The sequence below is a fragment of the Sinocyclocheilus anshuiensis genome, unplaced genomic scaffold, assembly GCF_001515605.1.
Source record: "Sinocyclocheilus anshuiensis isolate Anshui unplaced genomic scaffold, SAMN03320099.WGS_v1.1 scaffold207, whole genome shotgun sequence".
Lineage (NCBI taxonomy): Eukaryota > Metazoa > Chordata > Actinopteri > Cypriniformes > Cyprinidae > Sinocyclocheilus > Sinocyclocheilus anshuiensis.
In genome coordinates, this window is record NW_015551045.1 from 2,165,252 (window position 1) to 2,187,969 (window position 22,718).

Sequence of the window (22,718 nt, forward strand, 5' to 3'; positions counted from 1 at the left end):
TCCAGAGCTGTGTGTGTTTTATATATATATATATATATATATATATGCGCTGTGTGACGTCGCAGGCAGTGTGTGTGTGTGTGTGTATGTGTGTGTGTTTGTGTGTGTGTAAGAGAGAGAGCTGTTGAAATAGGGTGAGCTGGAATAGCGGGTCACTCTCAGTTGAAGGATGGAGTGAGAGCGGGTGTGTTCTTCCCTTCGCCTGGACTGTGAGGGTCTGTGAGTCTCTGGACACCTATAACGCGCATCTCACGCAGCATTTCTGTCTCCGCGCAGGAACACGACAGGTAACGAGCTACAGTCACTTTATCCTGCGCTGCGTCGCGCTGAGCGCCAGCGGCTTTCCGTCTCCATCGCGCTCTGCGTCTGCACTGGATTCACATGCTTTACGCCGTTTGTTTCTATCGAGTACCTCAACAGGAGTTTTTACTGGACTCTTGGTTTGTGCAGTCAGCGTTTATGTGTCACTGTCTACCTATAGACAGCACTTCTGGGCGGCTGTGGGCATCGTTCGCCCAAACATGAGGTCTGGTTAGGCAGCTGCACGAGCACTGGGTTTACGGTAACGCCGAGGTGATTAGTGCATCTGACTCAAACTCTCACACAGCGGCTAGATTCAGGCTCAGAACATCAGAGGTACACCAGACATTTGATCGGACCTGCACTTAGACCAGCAAGCTTTATTACAGCTCACGTTTAATCAGAATTTACCTTAATTTATTCTTACAGAGTAAGCTTATTGTTTTATCGCATTATTCATAGCCACAACACATTATAATAGTTTATTATATATAGCCTACATATATTTCTAGCAATATAATAATTATTATTTTTTTTTTACATATAGCCTACATGTGCAATCACATAACTTTATGACTGAAAAGGTGATGCACACTGTAAAACGTTATTGTAACAGAGGAGAACGTAAAAGTGTACAGTAAAAACGGTAACATATTTGATAAATGTAGAATATTGTTGAAGAGTTGTTGTAAGTAAAAGGTATGAATCTCTTTCTAATTCATGGAGAAATTCTGGTCGTTCCCAGAATTCCCTGCATGCAAACCATTACATTTGCACTGTGTTATGTTAGTTTATTACATGTTTATAGCATGCATCGTTATTTGAGCTAGCATGATGGTGTTTTGTGTTTGTGTGGGTGACACTTTCATCTGTCTTTATGTTATTATTAGTCACAGAGGGTTACTGGAGAGGTCACGTTTGGTGAAATTGAAGTCATCGTGTTGCCTTCCGCTGTATTGTGTATCTGTTATTATTAGAGATTTTAACAGCTCAGATAGGTTGGTATATTAACGTTACATAATTTCAGGCACTAAAATGTGTGTAAAATCATCATTGTATTTTGTATTTTGTAATGTAATGTTTCGGCACAGCTGCCAGTTTTTGCTGTAAATTTAAGAGAAAAACATTTTTATAGCAAGTGTGTATCGGAAGAAAGACAGTTTACATTTGGCATAAGAGCTAATGAAATGTCTCACGATTTTATTGTAATATTTATTTTATTGTTATACTAAATGCAATGCTATTATTACCCATAGTATGTATTGCTTCTGAAACTGTGTTGTGTTGGGGCATTCACTTCAACATCAGGACTCAGACTTTACACCGAACTAACCAAAATGGTCTATGGTACAAAAGTAATATGGTATGATATGATATCATATTACATATGATATTACCATGAACATGACCTGAAAATTTTGTACGTACATGAACAAAAGCAAAAATTTGACCTGGGTTGTATTTTCTTTTACTTTGTTAGTTTTTGTTAATGGTTTTGGAGGATAAGGGCATCACACAACCTGTCCATGTATGCATCTGTGTAGTTTGCTTGCCCAAATATGTGACCCTGGACCACAAAACCAGTCATAAGGGTCAATTTTTTGAAATTGAGATTTATTAAGGGCTATTGCTACAAATATACTCCAGCGACTGGTTTTGTGGTTCAGGGTCACATATACTGTAGAGCTTGGTTGGATGCAAACATTTTTATTTTATTTTATTCCCATCCTTAATTATTGTGATAAGCCTACTGTAGCAATTGTTTGGCATTGTGTTCCCTGCTGTCAAAAACCCCATCAGAACAGACCTGCGACCCGCTGCTGTAGAGCATCCGAGTGGATTGCACACTCATATGAAATGATAATAGAGGCACAGGGATGGTGTGATATTTCTGTCTGATTCAAACGCAATGATGATGCTTCACCGGGAGATCAGATGTGATCTAGTGCATGTAGGTGAATAATATCAAGCAGCAGAATATAGCACCATTGTGATGTCTTCATGCAGTCATACAGAGTGCCTGATTGTTATTCCCAGTCCCAGTTCATCACTTGTTTCAATCCGTATTGAGAATTGCTCAGCTGCGGTTCAACGTGTAATCTGCAATCCAACAAAGCTCTTGAAAATGTCACACAAGTTATTTTTAACCTTTGTAAGGCGATTCACGTTCCTGCTGCAATATTTGAAGATGTTTGTTTGGATCTATGGCCTTGTTTACACAAATATTGTGGATTTTTTTTTGTTGTTTTTTTTTTACATTTTGTTCGTTCACAATATGTGCTTACCTTTTCTGCAAAGCCTCTGTAAACTCAACCTGTAGATGAACCGTAACAGCTAACGAGTCTTTCTTATAGCTTTGTGATTGACTCTAGGTGAAAAGACTATTATCATTTCCAAATTTCCTCTTCATCCAGTTTACATCAGTAAAGCATTTAAACATTTCTCTTGTTTGGTAATAGACATCGATTTGTGTTGGTAATATTCATACCGAGCAGCTTTAGCTTGTGAAATCATCTGTTGTCACTGCTGTTGTCAGTTTACATGAGATGTTTGTTTATGTAAAGCCAGATATAATTAGCATAACATATAATTATTTTATGTCATTACCCAATTTTAGCTGAAATGTGAGTATAATATTGTAAGCTGGTACTAGTTATCCATGCATGAACAAATGATAACGAAAATGAACCGACAGATTAACTGATGTGATTTCATTAGTATTCATATGTAAAGAAAACTAACGGCTTATGCATCAGTTCATAGAATATTGAATTTCTTGGTGGATGTTATATTTATTCACAATGATTAAATATATTTACTGTTCAGATTTTAGCTCGAAGCTCTTGTGATGAAACACACTTACACTTAAACACACACTACGTGAAAACCTACGTAAAATGTCTACAGAACGGCCAGAAGTTTGAACGTGTTTGCTGATGAATCAGAAAAGTGCTTCAGTGTGTGGTGTGACTACCACGTCTTCTTAAGATGAGAAAGAGAAACTTTAAAGTGATTGTCAGCTGTAGTATTCAATGTTTCGTCACACATCTAAGGTAGTACTTGAATGCAAATGATTGGTAACCAAGTTTAAACAAGAGCTCAATTCTTACTATTAACTAGCATGCATAATACCAGCATATTGGCTGTTTATTATGAAGCACATATTAATGTCTTATTCTGCATGAGCATATTTTAGATCCCTTAATCCACCCCATACCTAAACTAACAACTACCTTACTAACTATTAAGAAGCAGCAAATTAGGAGTTTATTGAGGCAAAATTCATAGTTAATAATGAGAATTGGACCTGAACTGTGACCAAACTGGGTATTATAGATATTGTGCATCTCATCAGATATTGTGAATGCAGTTAGCTTGGTGGGCCGTGCACACGTTCAGGCACTTTCCTGATGCTCTTCTCCTGTCTTCTCCATATCACTTCCTATGTATCCATCACTAATATTGCCAAAAAAGAATATAACAAAATTATAAAAAAAAAAAAAAAAACACGAGGTGCATCTTAAATGTGGAGCATGTGATGGGCAGGACCATTGCTTGTGGATTAGATTAATTAATTAGATTAGATTAGATTAAATTAAGACAATTTCAACAGTCGTTTCTTATGTTGACTGAGCTTACCACGTCACAACTAGCTGTCAGAAAGACATTTGACCATACTGCACATTTCATACAGCGTCATTGTGTGTCACCATTATTTTGCTCAAAAAATACAATCACAATTGTTAATCATGATTACTCATTTAATTTTTTTGTCAACCTTTCATCATAATTATTGCACTTTCACATAAGCACAAATCAAGAGAATGTCAACTTGCACGGTTCACTTTCGCAGCACACCGTGCGAACGACCGAGTAAAGGAAAACAGACTTTCTGTATTGCACTTTCATTTAAGCTGAATATCTCAATAGAGATCGCTAAATTCCAGCTTACATGTTTGCTGTTGTTTTCAGCTCATCTGCATTTTCTGTAATGTAGAGAGAGCGTGTGCACATGGTTGCCAGATTGGGAAGATAAAGGAAAACACTGGGCAGAAAATGTACCGATTAATGAAAAAAGCTTGTTTCAGGATAAATATCCAGCAGGCAAATATTGCAGATGATTAAGCTTAATAAATCTAGAAAAGCAGAACTCGTGATTGCGACTGCAGCTCTGTCTGAACTGAACCAACACTGAACCGATTGATCTGAATAATGACACTATTTTTAGTCTTTTGGAACTGCTTTACAGCAGAATATGAATCTCTCTATAGTTGTTTTTTTTTCATAATTCTTCTATTTCTTGTGTATCACTGTGAAGCTGCTTTTACACAATCTGGATTGCATAAGCGCTATGAAAATAAAGGTGACTTTACTTGACTAGACTATAAATCATCTTAATACAGCATTAGTAAAGCAATGGCTTGAACTTGAATCACAGGCCAAAACTAAATCTTGGTAACACATATCTATTATTTAGTAATTATTATTGCACTAACTTTTTCAGAGCAAAATTTTCAGAGCAGACAGCAACTCTAAATATATTTTCTGTATTTCTAATATTTCTGTATTTCTAATATTTCTTGGTTACACAACTTCTAGATAAACTCACAACTGTTAAAAACAGTTTTATGGACCTTTTGCCTACTGAAGGTTTTGCAAGAAAAGTGCACAATCCAAGTTGTGAACATAACCCATGCTTTATAACTCATATAATTTAATGGTCTGCCAATGTCAGGTGCTCTAAAATATGCTTTTTAATACGTTTGCAGCATGTTTTCCTCAGTGCATATATAACAGCGCAGTTTTAAGTTTGTATCTTTGTCTGTTAAAAATGTCCAGCAGTATTTCCATTATGCATACAGGCTCGTCTGACAGAAGTCTAGTCTATCTTTTGGCCATCTAGCGGCTGAACCACAAAACTAAAAGTTACTTGTGGAGGAACATTGTTTTGGTCATGATGTGAGTTGTGCGGATGAATCTGATGGTTACAGATGATCGTTTTATCAGTGCACATGTCAATAACAACATCAAAACTCTCCTAATAACGAAAGACGGATATCTAAAAAATATGTGAAGCAGGGCTGTACGTTAACTTTTTTTGCAAATAGCACTGGTGCGACAGAGGTTGAACGTTTTGTAGCACAGGCCAAACAGTTGTAGCACAAATATAAAACGTCTGTTATTATGTCTGAAAACTAACACAAGTAATGGAGTTCATCACTTAAACAGGCACTGATGTTCCATACAGAGCACAAAAAATACAAACCATCACGAAAATTGCTTTTCGACAAAGTTTCTTCATTTGCTAAAAATGGAAGAGTGCGGAAGCATAACACCTCCTATACCTCAACAAAATATAAAATAAAAAAGAATGGCATACATTTAGGCCAAAGTGGGTGAAGATAAAAATCCTTGTTATTATTTTATCTTTGTTAGCCTATTAAAAAATCTGACCATTTGGTTACCCATATTCTTCAAAATATCTTCTTTTGTGCTCAGCACAAGAAAGAAATTAATACAGGTTTGGAACAACATGTGAATGAGCAAATAATGACAGATATTTAATTTTTAGGTGAACTATTCCTTTAATGACAAGCGGCAGCATGTTTAGTTCTGTCGCTTTAAGAGCTGCACATATCCGTTTCTCTTGCAACTGTTTACTTTAGTTTTAGACATAACCAACTATGTTTACAGTCCATGTAAACCTTGTGTGTTTTTGACAGGATTAGACACATAATCATTAAGACGCGAATCAGGCGCTGTTTTAGTGTGCAGTGTGCGCTCGCTTCATGTGTACACACTCAGAAAAAGCGCACATAAGAACAGAACGTGAATGAAATGTTTCATCAGCAAGGCTTTAAAGCACATGCAAATAACATACTTTTGTGATGGTCTCATCTACTTTTGTGACACTCATCTACATTTTGGATGGTCTGAGGGTGAGGAGATTTTCAGCGCATGCTTACTTCATCATGTACACGTTCTTCTCTTGACAGGCTGACGCTGATGGGCTTCTTGGGCGTTTGGGCTTTGTCCGTCCTGCTCGGATCTTCCCTATGGCTGGCTTATGGAGTCCGAGCCAGTGCTGGATCTGGAGCTACAGTAAAGGAGCTTCAGGAGGGACTTCAGGTAGTAGTGCGTTTCATTTTCTTTTGTTGTTCATGTTCTGGGACTCAGAGCTAAAACGTTTGAGTTTCAGAGTAGGTTTAGACTTAACCAAGCATTAACATTGATGTAAATATCTTGTAATTGAAACAGTAGTGTGGGAAATAAAATGAAAAATATGTCTAGTACAGAACATAGGCCTAAATTAGGGTTGGGCGATATGGCCAAAAAATTATATCTCTTGTGTTTGTTGGCTGAATTGCAGTATACATGTTGATAAACATTTAATGTTTTGATAGTGTATGACAAGCCTCCTCCATATTATTGTAAATTACTTATTGAAATAATATTTGTAATGTTGCCGTGAACATAGCCATTGTTGCTGATATGGCCTTAAAACACACACACACACACACACACACACACACACACACACACATACATACATAAACAAGCCCTCCTCCCCAGGTATTTTGATCAGTAGGATTATATAAAATATATAACAGAAAATTATTAAATATAGAAGTTAAAAACACAAAATAAACATTACAAATGTTACAAATAAACATCCATCGAATTTTAATATTTAAGTGCATTAAAAATCATGTTTGTCAGTCAAATTCATTTATAAATGGAAACTCAAAGGTATGCAATATGACCAGTATGTGAAAAACACTTTTAATGAGAAGACAGACACTGGACTGCTGCAGGTTAGTAGGGATAATATTTGTATTTATTATCCAGAATGCACATTTGGAAAGGAAAATATGTTTATAGGAACATGTCAGCAGGTTCAGTATTATTTATGTTAATGCAGAGAACACAATTCGTTGTTTTAATCAATGGACAAAGGAATGGTTCTTCCTTGTAACTGTCTGAATGGCCGGAAACGCCTGAACCGTATTCAGTAGAATGTGGGAGTAGTTGTGAAAGTAGTCCATTAATCACTAACCAAAACTAGACATGCTTCCAGGACTAACAGCACTGATATTTCATCAAATGATGCTGGACAGTTAATGCTAGACAACAGTTGTCAGCATCTTTGAAGGGCTAATAAAGCTCTTAATGAGCCTCTTCAGTCTGCAAATGCCTTGTCTAATGTAGATGTAGTGGTAGGAACTGTTTGTCCCAGATGAGATCTTGAGGAGTATATCATTGTCTTCAAGCACACACACCGAACACTGGGTGTCAAGCTCATTGTGAGGCCTGCTGGGACTTTTCTCGCTAATGACTTCTCAGTGCTGTAAGACAAAGGCAAGAGCCATAGCTAAACACCAGCACAGCAATTCAGGATCGATATGTGTTATAGTTCAGCTATTTAGTTTTATTTATTTGTTTATTTTTAAATTGGTGAACTGTTTAGTTAATCACATCTTGTTGTTCCTGTGAGATTCGGTGAGATAAGCAGATCAGTCAGACACATTGCAGACTCATATGCACATTTGCCAAATGAAAGTACTATAATGGCAGCATGAGTTTTAAGGTAGGACCCTAATTTTTTTAATTTTTAGTTTTATTTTGTTTTCCAAATTCCATTTATTTTTCCGTTTTATTTATTTATTTAAATTTTTCTGGACTCTGAGTTAATGGTTAAATTAAATTTTATTCATCAAAAAGCATGTCTAATTATTTGAAATCATGAAACTTCTACAATTTATTTAACAGCAATTATAATTACATTTTTAGGTTTGAATTTTAATTTAAGATTTATTTTTGTCAAATTCTGTTTTCCTTTTAAATTTTTATGTATTCTGTTTTAATTATTAAAGTAAATGGTTTAATTAATAATCAGAAAGAATGTTAATTTAATTCATGAAACTTCAACGTTTTAATAATTTCATAAAATTAATACAATAATGGGGCCTTAAGAAATGTTAAATTTTTTTTCAGAAATTCTGTGCTGTCTGTTTTATTTTTTCTGTATTTTTTATTTAATGATATAAAACATTAACAATTTAATTCATCTTTTAAAATGTAATCAAATGAAAATGTAACAATTGCTTTTATTTGTTTAGCAAACAAGTGCTACACAACAGAGGTTTATTGTCAATAGTCCATATCAAGATTTGATTAAGTGTACAGCCCTACTTTGCATTTATTTATCCAGAATTTGCCATTACATATACTGTAAATTTTTATGACTGGATACAATGTGGAAATCATAGAGCCCTATGCATTTGAAGATGTTTACATTTTGTTAAAATTTTGCCGCCTGTTTACCTGCTATTGACATCTGTCTCGGGCAAATAGATGTGTTGGCACACTGTGAGCGAGTGAAGCCCATCTTGGATCTGGTTCTCTATCTATCTATCTATCTATCTATCTATCTATCTTCCTACCTACCTATATGTATATATTACCAAATCCATTTCCATTTTAATGGTTTAATTAAATTTTAAGAGTCAAAAGCATCTGTGATTAACTGAATTCAGTTGTTATTAGTTTAAACAATAATAGAGCCCTATGAAATGTTTTGGTTTTTGTTCTGAAAGTTTTTATGTATTTTTTTTCTGGTAATCAAATAAAGACATAAAACATTAATTTAATTTATCTTAAATAAATAAATAAATAAATAAATGAAATGTAACTCTTTCATTTTTAAGTTTTAAAAAAACTTAAAATTAAAGAGATTAATTTTATTTAAACTCTTTTTTGTTTAAGTTTTATTTTTTAAACAAAGTGCTGCACAACAGAGGTTTAATGTTAAAATTAAAACATGGAAGAAAATTTGTGATTATACCTTAAAAATAAAGTTTTCATTATAATTTATTAGTAGTATTAGTAGTAGCAAGACTGTACAATAGCAATATGTTCTGCACCATTTGTTCATACGGAGATATGCAGAACATGCAGGATTCATATTTAAATCTTTCAGCAGTCTAATATTCAGACACTAGTCCTACTGTCCTACTTTGATTTATTAATTCAAAATTTGACAAATTCCGTGACATTCCGCGTTATGCAGTAAATTCCATTCCGCGATTCCTGCATGCATTGAATCGCAGAGAGCCCTATGATTTCTGCGTTGCAGTTTTAAGGGCATAAAGGGTCAAACATGTTTCATATTTCCTGCCTGCTCTCACAGATTCATTGCACACTGTAATCCTAATTTATTTTCACAATACCTATTGTATTCTCATTGCTTATCGATAGTACATCCGTTATCTAGCATCTGATTTTTTTGTGTCACTGAGCATCATACTCACAGGGAAATGTCACTCTGGCGATATCACTCTTGTGCCGTATTGAACTCGTTTCAGAGGATTGCTTTATTTTACCCAAGGCTAAACTGTAAGGATTCATTTTGTCATCATTTACTTACCCTCATGTTGCTGAAAACCCATATAATAATTTTCAGTCTTCAGTGTCTGAGCTGCTCTTTTTCACACGATGACAGCATAAATTTTCAGGCTCTAGAAAAGACAAAACACAATTTACCAGTTTCCAAATCTCCAAATTTGCTGCCTCGAGATGTGTTGAGCCAGGTTTGATGTCAATAATGTCAAACGCCAGTTTGAATTTCAGTTTATCTTTTTGAATGAGATTTGAAAGCCGCAATGAAATATAACTCTTTTCCTCACACAACACGATCATATGATTTCAGAAGATGTGGAATGTTGACATGTTGAACGAATTGCTCTTATTAAGTTTTTTTTATTTTTTTTTATGGTGCATTTTTGGGTTAAATAATTTTTGCTTGTATATTTAATCATGCAAAGTTACATTTTAATATATCTACACTCTAAAAAATGCTGGGTTAAATACAACCCTGTGCTGGGTAAAATAGGGACAAACCCAGCAATTGGGCTGTTTTGACCCAGCGGTTGGGTTAAATGTTTAACCCAAACTTCTGGGTAGTAACCCAACCGCTGGGTCAAAATAACCCAATTGCTGGGTTTGTCCATATTTTACCCAGCACTGGGTTGTATTTAACCCAGCATTTTTTAGAGTGTAGTAATAATAATATAATATATCTAATAATAATAATAATAATATGTAATAAAAAAATCTATATAAAAAAAATCAAAATATCTATATATAATAGGGTCATTTAGTTTTCGACCACTGAAAATTTGTAAAATTGAACAATTTGCACATGGAGCCACATTGAAATCCCCATATCTCTGGAACCAAACCATCTAGTCCTTCAGACATTCCTCTTTAAAAGAAAAAAGTATCAGCTGTATACAAAGTGACCCACATTTGGCTTTTGACCACTGAATATGTATAAACTTTAACAATTTATTCTTGAAGCTAAGTTGAGATCCTAATATCTCTGCAATTGAACCATATAAGGCCTTGAACATGAAGATGCCAAAAGAAAAGTTTGTTAAGAACCAGAATCCAAAATGATGAAAAAACAAAAAACAAAAACAAAACTGGCATACTGTATAATGCAACAAAGATTGGCTTTCTTCTTCATTTATGTATTTCTTTTACCAAAAAAAAAAAGAAAAAAGATCAAAATCAAAATTTGTGGCTGGGGATCTCTGCTTGAGCGCTACACTATCACTACACTAAATGACCTTCTACATTTACAGACAGTAAGCTTTGTGAGAAAGACTTATTTAAAACATGCCTGTATAGAACATACTGAGAGTATGAAAATAAACAGAGATCTGTAAGTGCAGCTGTTTGTTCAGTGGAGCGTTTGCTGTAAAAAGCCATTAGCCTGAATCCAGCGCCATGTCAGTCTCTCAGCCTTCTAGTGTTAGCACACTAACCCCACGAACTAACCCCACTTTTATTAAGGTTATTAAGGTATTAAATATGAATGGATATATAGTGCCTGCATCCAGTGGCCATACTTGTAGCCACTTCATAAGTTTGTAACCTTGTATACATGTTTGTATGTTGCAGTGATGTTTACAGCAGGGCTTCTCAATTGCTTTTGTGTCAGAACCCATGTTTTACATCAAGCAGCGAGTGCAACACAACATTGAGCCAGGACTCCTTATTGCACAAGGGAAACTGAATAAACACAGCCGTATGCCAGATTATTAACACAATATAGGTTTTGGCTGAACAGGAACCGACAAATTTCTAAATGTTGTAAAAACAGCAGCAGAAGTTAATATCATAGTCTGTGCTACTATGATTACATTTGATTATTTTAACATTAAGCATGGTTTTCTGTCTGTGAACTCATGAGAACACACCTGAGAAATAGTGTTGAAACCATCTTTTTCTCCTCAGAGGTGTAAAACAAAAAGAGTTAAACAGTTTGCTGTATAGTTTTCAAAGGACAGCTAACTATTTAATTTAAAGGGATAGTTAAAAATAAAAAGATGTAGGTGACTTTCTTTCTTCAGTAGAACAGTAAAGATGATTTTTAGCAGAAACCATGCTCCTTGGTGAGTCATATAATGCAAGTATAATGCAAAAAAGCATATCAGGTAACACTAAATTAATACCGTGAAGATATAATGAGGTCTTAAGTAGTGAAACAATCAGTCTGTGCAAGAAACTAAACATTATTTAAAAAAAAATTTAATCTGTAAAAATGTATTACCTGTAATCCATAACTACAGGCAAATTGGTAAATCCCATTCTTTTCTGTGAACTGGTTCTTTTGGACGGTTTGTTTCAATTAACTGGTTCAAATAACTGACACAAAGTATAGACATTTATTAAAGCACCCCATAATGATGCCAAACATGGATGTTTTACATGTCTAAAGCATATAAAGTGAATAAACTAGTCTTCATCAGCTCACATTTTTTAAAATACTGTAAACATTGAGAAACCATAAACCGTTCATTTCACCCCTTCATTCAAGTGCTGGGTTCACTCATGCTCATATCAGCGGCTCATCGGTCTTCGGTCCGAGTCAAACTGTTTCCTGACTGAACAAGCACCTTTTAAATAACCTTTTAAGAGTTCCCACTCTTTTGTTTTGATTCAGTAGTCTTGTGAACTGGTTCGACATGCACATCACACAAATCACGCATCTCTGTGACTTGCAAAAACAATACGGTTTTTGTTTTTTATTGCAAATTAAGTGACAGCTTGCACATTGTTAAAGCAGTTACGCTAGTATCATAGACAATAAATATCGCACATCCCTAGTTGCAAGTAAATGTGGCACAACCCTTTTTATACATCTTGTCCTCCATGCACAGCTTAATGTGCAAACTGAACTGCTGTGGCTTCTCTTTCAAACGGCTTGATTTTATTGATGCGATCTGCAGAAAGCACATCAGACGAGCATGAAGCAATTCCCACAGTGTTATCAGAAATACAGGTGCAAAAAGAGAGCTGCCCCTGAGAGCAAAGATCCCTCTAAAATGGTAATGGTCCCGGCTTACTTCCACTGGGACATTAATGAGGATCGAACTGGAGAAGAGGATCTACATTCCTCTACAGCTGAAGATCAGCCTCAGGGAAACTGAAGTGGCCAGCATCTGTAGAGATGCATGAGTGATGGTGATGTGACAGAGAATGCAGGTCTCTGAGCCTGGAGGAGACAAGGGCTCTGATCTCTGATCAAGATGGTCAGCATGGAGGACACTGCGCTCACACTTAATACCCTGCATAGGCTCCAATACTGAGCTTTTTTGCCAGTTTGGATATGCTTGGGTATGTTTGTTTATTGCTTGCTGTAATGCGTGTAATGTTTTATTAAGTATACTTAAGTAAAGTTCAAGTATATTTTATTCAAGTATACTTTATGTAGTAAGTATACAAATATCAGTGCACTAGTAGTATACTTGTAAGTGTACTATTTCAGTACTCATTGGGACTTTCTTGTTAGTTTATAAAAGTATACTTTTAAGTATACTTTAAGTATAACAGTAGTAAACTTTGAGTACACAACTAGTTTACCTCTATGTTTTTAGTTTGTACTTAAAGGTATACTGATAGTTTACTAATTAGATACTTGTAGCATTTTTAGTACACTTTGAAGTATAGTCTCAGTAAACTAATAGTTTAGTAGTTTTACACTGCAAGTATACTCGTAAGTTCTTTAAGTGAACTTTATATCATACTTTAAGTATACTACTATGTGCCTATTTAAGAATGTGTATATATTTTGTTATATGAATATCTGAACATACAAAACATCAAAAGAAAGAACAGGGTATCTGCTTGTAAACAAAAACATTTTATTCTAGCTTCATGCATTCTTTTTTTATAAACATGTAAATGTGGGTAAGTTTCATAAATAAAAAAAGAATAAATAAATAAATAAATATATAAACAACAAAAAGCTGAAAAAAGGCTATGAATTGGATTCAGAATGATGATCCAAAAGCTTGACAATCATTATTACCTCTTCTTGGGTCAACATTTTATTCCACAACGTTACACAATTTTGATGCTGTTTTATGTCTGATGATCATGTTAGATTACGTGTGCAAGCATCTGTTGTTTTTCGGTTTCTTCTTCGCTGTTTCCGTGTTTTGGAAATTCTGTACAGAAGATGTGTAATAGCGCCCCCTAATGTATAACAATGAAAACATTCTCGGAGAGCAAGTAGGCTATAGCTCAAATAAATTGAGACTTTTTCTAAGTATAAGTCAAGTGTACTTAAATGTCATTTTAAGTATATTTCTGAGAAGTACATAAAAAGTAGACTGAAAGTATACTTTCCTATTTTTTAGTTTAAAAGAAGTATACTAATAACACACTTGAATAAACTTCTTTTTCGTAAGGGATGTGCATGTCTGATTATTTGACATAATCAGACATGTACATGTAAAGTGGTCTGTGCTGTATATTTTAACTTCGAATTTTCTGGTGTACTACATGTAAACCTGTAGGCTTTACTACTAACCAGTGAAATAGTTAGCTTTGTTTTGGAGTCAGATAGGGCTGTTCTCATATTTATAGATTATATCTTAATATTTCCCCTTTTCTTTTGCAGCAATATGGAGGAGCTGAAAATAAAGTCAAGCAAAGTAAGTCCAAACTTGCATATTTATAATGATGTTCTTGTGCATTCTGGTTCAAGCATGTTATGGGAACGGTTGCTTTAGCCTCAAGAAGTTGACATTTGTTTTAAAACCTTTTGTTTCACAAATAAAAACAATGGCTAACTGCTATTTAAATTGAGTTTGTGCATCAGCCTGGGGTGCTTCCATCATCTTCTTTAAGTTCGTCTTAAAATCAGTGGCCCAACGGTGCGTGCATGAGATGGCTAATGGAAAACCAAAGGATACTTTAGGGATCTCAGGGATTTAATTTGGGATCGTGGGTTGATACACTAGGGAATTCTGGCTGAATGTAGGTATTATATTGGCTGTTGTGTGTCTCAAACAGGCCAGCGCCGCTCCACACGTCGCTTATGTGTCTCTGGTAGTGCTGTGGAGCGGTAATGATTTCTGTATTGATTGCAGCGCGTGCTTTGACCTTGCCAAATCAAAAATAACCTTTGCACATCTTTATGGCCATTGTATAGGAATGAAATGATTGTCTGAGAGCTGTTGTAGCTAGCAAACTAACACATTCAAATACAAGTGTGTTATTAAATAGTATTAGTGAAATTATTAGGCACTTTTTCTTTTTCAGTTTAAAAGAAAAAGTGCCTAATAATTCTGCACACCTAAATATAAGGAGTTTTTCACTTCCAGCCTTCATGGACAATTATATATCACTTATAAATGATTAAATACAAAAATAATAGTAGTTATTAAGATTGATGTGGTTTGGAATTGGTAAAATGTGCTTGGAAAAAAATATGATCAGAATATCAACGTGCCTAATTATTATGCACGCACTGTATAAACTTAAACTAAAATACATTTAAATGTATATAAAAGAAAATATGTGTCTGAAAACATTATATTCAGTTCACACTTGAACGTTCTTTTTTTTTTCTGCAAAAAGTACTCTTTTTTAAAAAAGTGTACTTCTTTTTCACATGATGATGGTCTCTTTATACAGGCATTTATCACACCTGTAATAAATAAATCAGTAAATGAGTAAATAATGCCAGAATTCTTGTTTAAGAGTAATTTATCCCTTCAATGTATAGTTTGTAGAAACAGCAATGTTAAAGGAGGAACTGCTTTTGATGTTTTAGCATGTTGATTCGGATTTGAACTACGTTTGCAAAGGAACTCTTACTTCCACGGATTTACACCTGGCTGAGCGTAGCAGATCAAAAGCTTAACAAAAATCAGTTGGAGAAAAAGTTTCCCATCATTTGTGGTGCAGACAGACAGACAGACAACTTCTCCAGTGTGTCAGAAATATGCAAATGATGTGTTGATTTCCCCTTAGGGACTAATTATTCACTGGCTTCGGACTAAACTTAACAAAACATGCAGTGGCATGTTTGATTTTTCTTTCCGCGGCTGGCATCACGTTACCTTCTCATGTGCGCGTATCTGCGTATCGCTGCGTGTTATCTCACTTTCCCTGCCTTCCAGAGAGGCCTCTTTGTTGTCATGTCTGTGCGTCTCGCTTCCAAAGGCTGGCATTAATCAGACTGCCCCAGTTTCTGAACGCTACGCGTCTACCCAACCACCCAGCCACTTGAGCGGATGACCAAACGATAACAGGGCAGGCTGACAGCCTTTTGGCTTCCACACAAATCATAAATAAATAACGTGCCGCAGGCAGCACGCCGAAAAGGTAACTCAAGAAGAAAGACAGGAGAAAGCTTGCACTTTTGTGGCAGACACAATGCACAATCAAATCTCCCGCATTCAGCGGCTGAACAGTCAGGATTCATTTGGCCTTGAAATCACAACGAGAGGTTTGTTATTGTCGCGAATTAAACGATATCATGAGGCAAAGCCCATTAGGGAGCCCTCTGCTTCGTTTCTACACTAATTGGAAGGGAATTCGATAAGGCGCAGCACCTCGCTTATGCGTCTGGGTCACGGCAGAGCGTAATGGATAGAGAGTTCAGGAAAACGGAGGCATGGTCTTGTTAGTCTTAGATCCCAGGCCTGAACTAATAAACCAATCGGTCGCATCCCCATTACAACATAATGCACATGACGAAACGGCTCTGTAATGTAATAAAGTACTAACTACAACAGCGGCCCTCTATACTTGCATCAAATAATGACGTAAATGGAGAGCAGATGACAACTGACTACAGCGCCACCCCTCTTAAGAACAAGTTCACAACCTCCATACCAGTGTTATTTTACTATCATTGATATACTATTAAATAGGGATGCACTGATTAGTATTGACTAGTTAAAGCAATTATCAGCACTATCGGACATTGTCTGATTGTTTAAAACCAGGGTTGATTGTAAAATGTGTCAGACCGCAACATGTGTGTGAAGAAAATCTCTCACTGTTGAAGTTAATGCGATAATAACACATTACTGCAGGCTAACTGAAGAAAAAACATGCAGTTAACGCAGGTTCCCTTTGATTCTATGAATCACCCATAGTTCCAGACAGGGTTGCCAGATCCGCGATTTTCCCCCTCACTAAACATTATTTGTAGTGCGATTCCCATCCAATAATCACAAAGAGCTTTGTTACTTCTAATAAGAAACAAATTTTATGATTATTATGTGTACGTTTTAGTTGATTTAGTTGTAGTAGTTTTAGTACATCAAGTTAAACTACACAAAAATGAGAAGTGTCGACTTAGCTAGTAGCAAAAATAGGAGGCAAGGGAGGCGTTGTTTGCGTTCAGCATATGCGTGTTTTATCCTGAACGTAAACAACGCTGATTACGTTCTACTTTCCAAAATGGCGGAAGACGGTAACTCAGGGAGAAGAATTGTTGAATAAATGATGTTATAATTGTTTTATTTGTGTACAAAAAGTAATCTTGTAGCTTCGTAAAATTACGGTTGAACCCCTGATGTCGCATGGACTATTTTACCGATGTCCTTGCTACGTTTCTGTGTCTGGGAAACATTGCAGTTGCATTGCTGTCTATGGAGGGTCAAGAGAGCGCTCGGATTTAATCAACAATATCTTAATTTGTGTTCCGAAGATGAACGAAGGTCTTACGGGTTTGGAACGACACGAGGGTGAGTAATTAATGACAGAATTTTCATTTTTGGGTGAACTATCCCTTTAATGATTCTTCGTACCTTTGAGGACACAAACTGCATTGTGCATACACTCTAAAAACAAATGTTTTGGCTAAAGAAATATGAAATGCAACAGTTTGCTTCTTACTTGAGTTGTTTGAGAATATCTTTTTTAGTTATGCGGCCTTGTGGCCTTGAAATAATCTACACAGACTTTGGGTTTATTCCAGAAACATCCACAGTAGCTCTCTGACATTCAGGGCAACAGACAGATATTACTGTGCAGTATCAGTCATATGTCACTGTCAGATTACTGGAGAATAACTCTCCAGAGGTGTGTAATTATATTTCCCTTTCAGTCAGTCACGTTCGACGTTACGTCAGTCGTGACTGACGAATTGGGATATCGCTTTGATAGACCAATCACCTTCGAGTGTTAACTAAACAAGCCAATGACAGTTGGCGTGCGTGTTTCGCCTCTCGGCTCCTCAGCGAAAAACTGATGTGCGTTTGCACGCGCTCTCCTTTTATACCCGCGCTGCGGGGCGGGATGCGCGTGGCGAAACACGCACGCCAACTGTCATTGGCTTGTTTAGTTAACACTCGAAGGTGATTGGTCTATCGAAGCGATATCCCAATTCGTCAATCACGACTGATGTAACGTCTCCGTTCCCTCCTTCAGGGAACGAGGGTTACACAAGTAACCTAGACGTATCCCTGGGTCCAATAAAGTTTTCACCGCTCATAGTCCATAAAATTCAGAAACCAAAATCAGCAAGCCATCAGAAACGAATCATAATGTTGAATTATGATGGCCAAAGTTGAGCTTGTGAGTCGAGGTGAGAATCTTAAAGGGTTAGTTCACCCCAAAATGAAAATTAGGCTGCATTTTACTCACCCCCGATGCATCCTAGGTGTATATGACTTTCTTCTTTCAGACGAATCCAGTCGGAGTTATATTAACAATTGTCTTTGATCTTTCAAGATCTATCATTGCAGTCAGCGGGTGTTGCAGTGCTTCTGTCCAAAAGACGTGAAATAAAAAGCACCTTTCCATAAAAAAAAAAGTGTCTCACACGGCTCCGGGGGGTGAACAAAGGCCTCCTGTAGCGAATTGATGCGATTTGTAAGAAAAATATCCATATTCAAAACGTAATAATCACTTGAATCTAGCTTGCGCTCACTGTTGTAAACGGAAGCAGTTCTGGGTGGATGACGTATGAGGTCAGCTTTGCGCAAAAAAATCAGAGAAAAAAAAAATAGGGATGCACAATATTGATTTTGCCGATATTTTTCAACTAATTTCGGCCGATACCGATACCGATATATTTCCTTTCGTTTGGAAACAACACCAAGTCTCTCCTGTGCAGAGATTATAAACAAATTATTAAAAAAACAATTAGTGGTGACAGTTTTGCAATTCGTCCCCTCAGTTTATAAACCGTACTCACAAATTCTTAAACTGTTAACAAATCGTGTCCACGGATTAATAAACTGTACACATGAAATTCCAATCCATAATATTTTATTACAAGTAGGCCTACAGTGCTTCCTAAATAAATAAAACTCCTTACTGTCAAACATCCTTCAGGCAAAAGTTTGCTTCAAGAATGAGCACACTGCTGATGTGATGTTATCGCTAGTACACCCTGAGCACATGTGAGTTGTTCTTATTAGCAAGGCATATCAGTATCATTTTTCCTATCGGGCCGATGACGATGTTTACATTTTAAGCCTTTATCGGCAGATTCTGATGGCATTCCAATAATATTGTGCATCCCTAAAAACAAACAAAACAAACAAACAAAAAAATGAATGAGATACTTTGAACTTTTGGAGGCACTACAGTAGTTACCATTTGAAGTGGATCAAAAATGTTCATTAAAGTTGTCCTAAGACAAAAACGCATTTTGGTGTTAGGTTTTAGGACAACTTTGATGAAAGGTTTTGATCCACTTCAAATGTTGACTAGAGTGATTAAGACCTAAAAGACTCTCTTCTCTATGTGTGTGTCTAATATCAAAGTTTTACCCCCCCCAGCCAGAGGAATAATAAGATGTGAAACAGATTTAATCACTGCTTGGCCTCCTAATACAGAACTTAGACGCTTTGTTCACCGACAGGATGCCTGTTTTATAAACTGAAAATCTAAATCACATTTGCTCTTTCTGTGGGTCTCTGGGAGCGTAAGTCATGGCTGTGACACTCATCTGTTGAAGTCCTTTGCAGTTCTGTGCCATTCTGCAGAGGACACACTGTATTTGCATATCTCTAGGGCAGTGGAAATATTATTCAGAGACTGTCACGTTGGGTTACATGACTCAGTAAACAGAGTGAGTGTAATGCCTGTGCATGTCTGACATGTTATCAATACCAAGTGCAGCAGCATTGAGCCACTCCTCGCTTTTAGGTATAATACAGTGTACTTCATGAAAAGGTTGTTGGTTTATAATATATATATATGCAGTATATTAGTGCTGCACAGAAATGTGCATCCTGAAATTCTGGGTTCAGCTTTGGCTTCAGCCCAGAATTTTCATTTCGGTGCATCAAATATTATTTATTTATTTGTTGGTTTGTATAATAATAGTCAATTATTGATGCTTTTTTTCTAAAACCACTATATATGTGGTTTTAGTCATATGAATCATTATCAAGAAGTATGTATATGGTCATACTTTAGTTTGGGGTCTGATTCTTACTATTAACTATGATTTTTGCCTCAATAAACTCCTAATTTGCTGCTTAATATATATATATATATATATATATATATATACAGTATATAATTAATATGGTCATGCAGAATAAGGCATTAATATGTGCTTTATAAGTACTAATAAACAGACAATGTACTAGTAATATGCATGCTAAAACGCAGCTAGTTAATAGTGAGAACTGATCCCTATACTATAGTGTTGTATTAAGACTGGTGGTTGGTGAGGTTGTGAACTGCTGATCTGAAGGAATATTCACTTTCCCAAACATATTCCCATTCGATTATCCACCCTGAGGGAGGACGAGTCCAGACGACAGCATGTCAGAGATGCACTGCACAGAGTGTGGAATAATGGAATAAAGTTATTGTCTTGTTATTGTCTTGTTTCTTATAAGTCGATATGGCATGAGCCTCATTATATCTCCCTGAAGACATTCAGCATATATTTGTGTTATTACAGGGTTCCATGGCTGTCTTCTAACACCTCACAGATATGCAAATAGAGCAGCTGAGTGCATTGCCCAGATGCACGCGCAACAGAACAGCCCGCCTTTCATTGTGTCACTTTGTTCATTTCTGTATTTGACAGGCAATTACCAGCATCTTCATTTGCTGCTTTAGGACTGCACCATTATGCATGTTCACTTCCAGCATTTCATTAGACAGAATAAATTGGCCATTGTGTTCAGTGCATGATGTAGCTATGAATGGCATTTAAATCCTCAAAATTGTCATAAAACTGCTAGAAGTTGTTGATAAAAATCCGTCGTCACCCTAATTGTATTTTAATATGTATGTTTAATATGTCTAATATGTATTTTAAAACCCTTAAGTGTATTTACTGGAGTGCATTATTGGATTGAATGGGTGTACTAGATAATCTCCTCTATGGTTTCGTACAGTATCTGACCAGAAATAGTGCACTATATAAGGTTGTAGGGGCAATTTCAGACATGGTTGTGGTTTTATTGTTGCTGCTCAATGTAGACAGCCTGATTGACTGCCATTGGCAAAGGTTAAATATGCCCGTCTAGCTCATGTTTCTACTGAAACACTGTTCAAAATGATGGAGCTGGTGACTTGTCCTGTGTGAACAACATTTACTGGTAGGAATAAAGCTGTCCTGCTCTTTTTTTGTTACTTATCAGTTAACCAAATTTCACTGTGGCATGTCTACATTTTTTCCCATGAAGACATATTTTACCATGTACACTGTGTTATTCTGAACTGACAGGAATGATGCCACATTGTTGTTAAACTAAAATAACAACAGAAACGTGAGTACGGTGTGGGGTGTTTTGTTGTAGTGTCGTTAGTATTAAAACAATGAATTATTTATGAGCAAATGTGAATCTGGCTCAGGTGAACCAGTGAGCACAACTCTCTCTCTTTCTCTCCTTAATTGGATTGAGTGGGCAGATATAGTATATCTGAGCTCGTTTGACATGCTTGTGGTGGTTTCTAGGTTGTTAAATTTACCTACCAAATGTTCTACTGCTGGAATTGAGGGGAAGCACTTTGCATGCATGCTGTGCTTCAAGACCAATACCTCATTTCATCCATATAACACACTGCTGTTCCAAATTTTGGGATCAGTAAGAGTTTTAATGGTTTTTAAAGAAGCCTCTTCTGCTCACCAAGGGTGCATTTATTTGATCAAAAATGCAGAAAAACTAATATTGTGAAATATTATTACAATTTAAAATACTGGTTTTCTATTTTAATATGATATTATGTAAATTTAAGTAATTTCTGTGATGCAAAGCTGAATTTTCATCATCATTTCTCCGTCTTCAGTGTCACATGATCCTTCAGAAATCATTCTAATATGCTGATTTATTATCAATGTTGGAAACAGTTGTAGATGTGTTAATTTGTTTGGTTTAGTGCATATAAAGTTATTATTATTATTTTGCATTAATATTATTAAAAAGACTTAAGGTTGTGCCTCCAGTTATTGCATCTGCCATGTTACCATCAGAACTCTGTCATTATTAAAATTCATAAATATATTTATTAAAAAAATATTTTCATTGTTGCAGGATGTGAACCTTATAAGGATAGATTTGTTTCTTTTGTATTTTCACTTTTAATTTATTTGTTTTGTGAGGTTTGTCAGTAGAGATGACCCTCCATTGTGAAATTATTTTGTACAGCAAACAACTGATTATTTAAAAGTGGATATTTGTAAAATATGTCAGCATTAAAACAATGTGATAAACAAGTTAGGTCAAAATTAATCTAAAAGTAATCAAAAAGTAGTCTAATTATATTACCTAAAATGTGTAATGTAATGGATTTGTATGTCATGTAATTTGGAATCAGTAACAGACTACAATTTGTAAGTCATCTATCCAGCACTGCTTTCACCTTAAAATAAATTTACTGACAATCCACACAAAATCTACTTGTGTCCTCTTGGAAATAGAGAAACATTTAACTCATAATGCTATAAACCAACCCTAGTGAGCTGCATATATATTCAAAGTGATTATATGCCTCCCTGTGAGCGCAGGCGCAGATGTAGATTTGTAAAAGAGATTTCTTCAGACAATGTCCAAATCTATTTTCTGAAGATCTCCAGAAGATACGTGTGGCCTTTCCATCCTCACACCGAGTGCTGTGACTATCGAGGACTT

The 22,718-nt window shown here is 35.9% G+C and overlaps 1 protein-coding gene across 1 annotated transcript in view; it reads left to right on the top strand.

Annotated features, from left to right (window-relative positions):
- The first annotated feature begins 126 nt into the window (after positions 1-126).
- LOC107661768 (follistatin-related protein 4) overlaps positions 127-22,718 on the top strand; it is a 213,868-nt gene continuing 191,276 nt past the window's right edge. The window contains exons 1-3 of the mRNA XM_016451535.1: positions 127-287; positions 6,297-6,429; positions 14,273-14,306. Of these exons, the coding sequence (XP_016307021.1) occupies positions 6,307-6,429; positions 14,273-14,306 (157 nt within the window). The 5' untranslated portion in view covers positions 127-287; positions 6,297-6,306. The remainder of the gene's footprint in view (positions 288-6,296; positions 6,430-14,272; positions 14,307-22,718) is intronic.